The sequence below is a fragment of the Lathyrus oleraceus genome, chromosome 4, assembly GCF_024323335.1.
Source record: "Lathyrus oleraceus cultivar Zhongwan6 chromosome 4, CAAS_Psat_ZW6_1.0, whole genome shotgun sequence".
Taxonomy (NCBI): domain Eukaryota; kingdom Viridiplantae; phylum Streptophyta; class Magnoliopsida; order Fabales; family Fabaceae; genus Lathyrus; species Lathyrus oleraceus.
In genome coordinates this window covers 178,385,330-178,388,588 of record NC_066582.1, presented here as the reverse complement: position 1 = coordinate 178,388,588, position 3,259 = coordinate 178,385,330, and the positions used below count along the sequence as shown (strand labels likewise).

The window sequence follows — 3,259 nt, the reverse complement described above, 5'->3', positions numbered from 1 at the left end:
CAGACAATTATCACATTTTATATATGCCATTTTGGCCTTTTTTCTACCAATTTTTGGCTAACAAATATATATATATACCAATTCAAACCAATTTTGCCTTAAATGTATCAAAATATATACAAATTTATGTACACATTTACAAGTCATAACATATACTACAAATGTACACATTAATTACACAAATTTATGAACAAACATTGAGCTTTATCATGAATTGACACCACTCCTCTTTGATTTCGTCCACTTGATCCTTTGTATAAAATGCACACTTGAATTCATCAAAGTACTACATAATAATATAACATATTTTGAATTAATTCCAACTATTTAATTATATGAGATATGTGTAAATATAAAAATAACTCATAAGTTAGAAATACATACATCGGTGGGAATCTTTGACCGGCCCAAAGCAAGAGTATCTCGCATAAACCTCAACATGAAATACCCGCAATCTATTTGATTACGTTGTTGAGGACACTACATATGAAAAAAAAATATGGATTATAAATCCTAAGTTTTATCAAGTGTCATCACTAATATAATAAAAAATGTGGTAATTAAAAATATACCGCCACTTTAATCCATGTAATGGAGTTGGCGCCCCTCCTTGAGGTTTGGATATCTCGTTGGGCCCGAAAAGCTTGTAGGACGCTAATAAAATAAAAATGAAGCAATTAGAACAATTCACATAAACTAAGAAAATTTTTGAACATTCTCACTTACGTGTCAATTAGGACCTTCATATCCGGGTATGTTGTCCAATCATTTCCTAACGAGTCAAGATAATACACAATTTCTCGGATAGGATTGATTGCGAGCAACAACCAATGTCCACTGTAATGATTAGGCAAATGTTAGATGGTAACTTGGAAAATAATTATAATAGATGAATTTAGAATGAAATGTTAACCCGGTATTAAACGGTATAAAAAACAACTTCTCCGCATCTTTATTGTCCATGAGGATCCGAAGAACGTACTCCGTCACGGTATCCGGTCTACTTAAGATTAAACCTAAGTTGACGGTCATATAAATAGTTAGATCAAATTAAGAATGTAACAACTTCCATGAATATATGTCATATAATTGTATATTACCTCTTTTCTTGAAACCGTGGACTCGGTATGTCGTGGAATCGCATTATCTTTTGATTTGGATTTTGTGGGAGTCTATTTAACATAACCAAGGAAAATATGTAAGTAAAATTTTAAGCATAAATTTTAAACTTTGAATATACACATTAAAGTTAACATAAGTTTTAAGCATACCTCATATCCTACGCATATGAGGTTTGTCGGCCATGCAACAAACGAACCTACTGCTTCCACTCTCAGTGATTGAAAAACCCAAATTAGAGGATGTTTAGGTTCGTGCCAATTTTCTATATGACTTCATCCTAGAACATAAAGATCATTTCACCAAAGTAGTCATTCCGGGATAGCGGTGCAGAGCAGCCGACCCCAAAAGTGGGATAGCGTATAACGGGATGACGGGGATGACTGCTCTATTTGATCATTGTTTGGGCAAATTACATATAATAATTATAAATATATATTTAATGTAAAATTAAACTAATAACTCAACTCATAAAATATTCATAAATCAAAGCACACATGACTCTTGAAGTGCAGGAAGGTTAAGGTTGAGTCTCAACTCAAATTTGATTGAAAAACCCAAATTTACCCTTAAAACATTGTAAATTTAAGAGGTAAATTCAGTTTTTAGAGGGGAAAAGGGCGGCGGGCCAGAAAATGCTCTGGCCCGGGAACTGCTCTGCTCCGCTATCCCGCTATTTACCCTATAATGGCTGTATAGTGTCCTGCACCGCTAAGGCTCTTCCCATAGCGGTCGGCCTCTGCTCGGCTCCGCTATAGTGGGATAGCACCGCTATTGGAAGCTATTGACTACTCTGTATTTCACCAGTACCAATTCAATTTCAATGACTCTTTGGACTCATAAAAACTAGTAGTTCAAGCAAGATACGAAACATAACCGGCATGGACGTTTGAACTATTTACATTGTTATCTAAGAGGGAACAACCAAGAAACAATGCCACACAAACCCACTTTCCTCTACAAACTAAACCCCGCATTTTTAGGGCAATAGCAATTTGAAAACAGGACAATACAGGAGTCAAGTTGAATCCCAAATGAGTCAATTATCCCTCTTCACCCTATCACAAAAGGTTTAACCATACCCCGTTTCTTCCTATTTTCAAACACCTTCATTGGACATTCTAGGATTTATTTACAAGTATTTCAGCTCAAATATTTTTGTAACAGCAATTGTTCTAAACCTAGGAATTAAAATGGTCAAAAAGATAACATGAAGAGCAATGAATTATTCACCTTGTGATAGAGTGCTTTCCAGGCATTATCATCATTAGCAGCCTTCCGCATCAAAGAATTAGTCATCGAAAGCCGACACAAACTCGGATAATCCAAATAACTAAGCGTGTGCGTAGTAATCTCGGGAACAAGCTCCTCCATCATAGAAGAACCACTGCGACGATCAGGCAACACAACCGGCGCAGGAGAAGGACTGATCTCCATCATCTCCGCAACAGTTCCGTTCAAGTAAGGCACAGAATCTTGAGAATCGGAGGAAGCGCAGTTGCAGTGGTTGAACGGCGGCGTGAATCTGGTGAATGAAAAGCGAAAGGAAAACGGTCGGAAGAGAGAGAAGAGCGCAAGGAAGAAACAGAGGGCGGTTAGTGTGACGGCGAGGAGGAAGGGTTCGGAGAAAAGAGAGAACATATCGATTCATAAGACATGAAAAATTGAGATTCGAAGAACATGAAAACCCTAGATTGTTGGAATTGGAAACCCTAAATTTGAAGAGAGAAATGAAGGGGGAAATGGAAAAGGGTAATAGTAATAAGAAGAAGAAGAAAGAAAAAGAGTGGAGTTGAAATTGTAATTGAGAGAGAGTGGAAGCTACTCGCTTGCTTGGGTGCTCTCTCAATCACTGAAAGTATGAACCCAACCGTTCACCACTGCTGCGTTCATATTGCCTTCTCCGTCAAATGTTTTTTTTTAATTGAAAGACTTTAAACAGCGCTTTCTCAAAAGCGCTGACTAAGGTCTATATTTAAAAGCGCTTTCTAAAAGCGCTCTCTAAGGGGGGGTCTTAGACAGCGCTTTCTAAAAGCGCTGTCTAAGACCCCCCCTTAGACAGCGCTTTCATTATTTTTTTAGAACATTTTCCGTGTTTGATTTTTATTTTAACCTTAGACAGCGCTTTCTTTTAAAAGCG

General features: G+C 37.0%; 1 protein-coding gene across 1 annotated transcript; it reads right to left on the bottom strand.

The window, feature by feature from the left end:
- Positions 1 to 2,158: 2,158 nt before the first annotated feature.
- LOC127135324 (uncharacterized) lies at positions 2,159 to 3,028 on the bottom strand. Its single transcript, XM_051062063.1, has one exon. It carries the CDS (start codon positions 2,758 to 2,760, stop codon positions 2,317 to 2,319), a length of 444 nt encoding a protein of 147 aa, XP_050918020.1. The 5' UTR covers positions 2,761 to 3,028; the 3' UTR covers positions 2,159 to 2,316.
- Positions 3,029 to 3,259: the final 231 nt, after the last annotated feature.

Bases quoted from the DNA above. Each gene is read 5' to 3' on its own strand.
- LOC127135324 (XM_051062063.1), bottom strand. From the start codon at position 2,760: ATGTTCTCTCTTTTCTCCGAACCCTTCCTCCTCGCCGTCACACTAACC.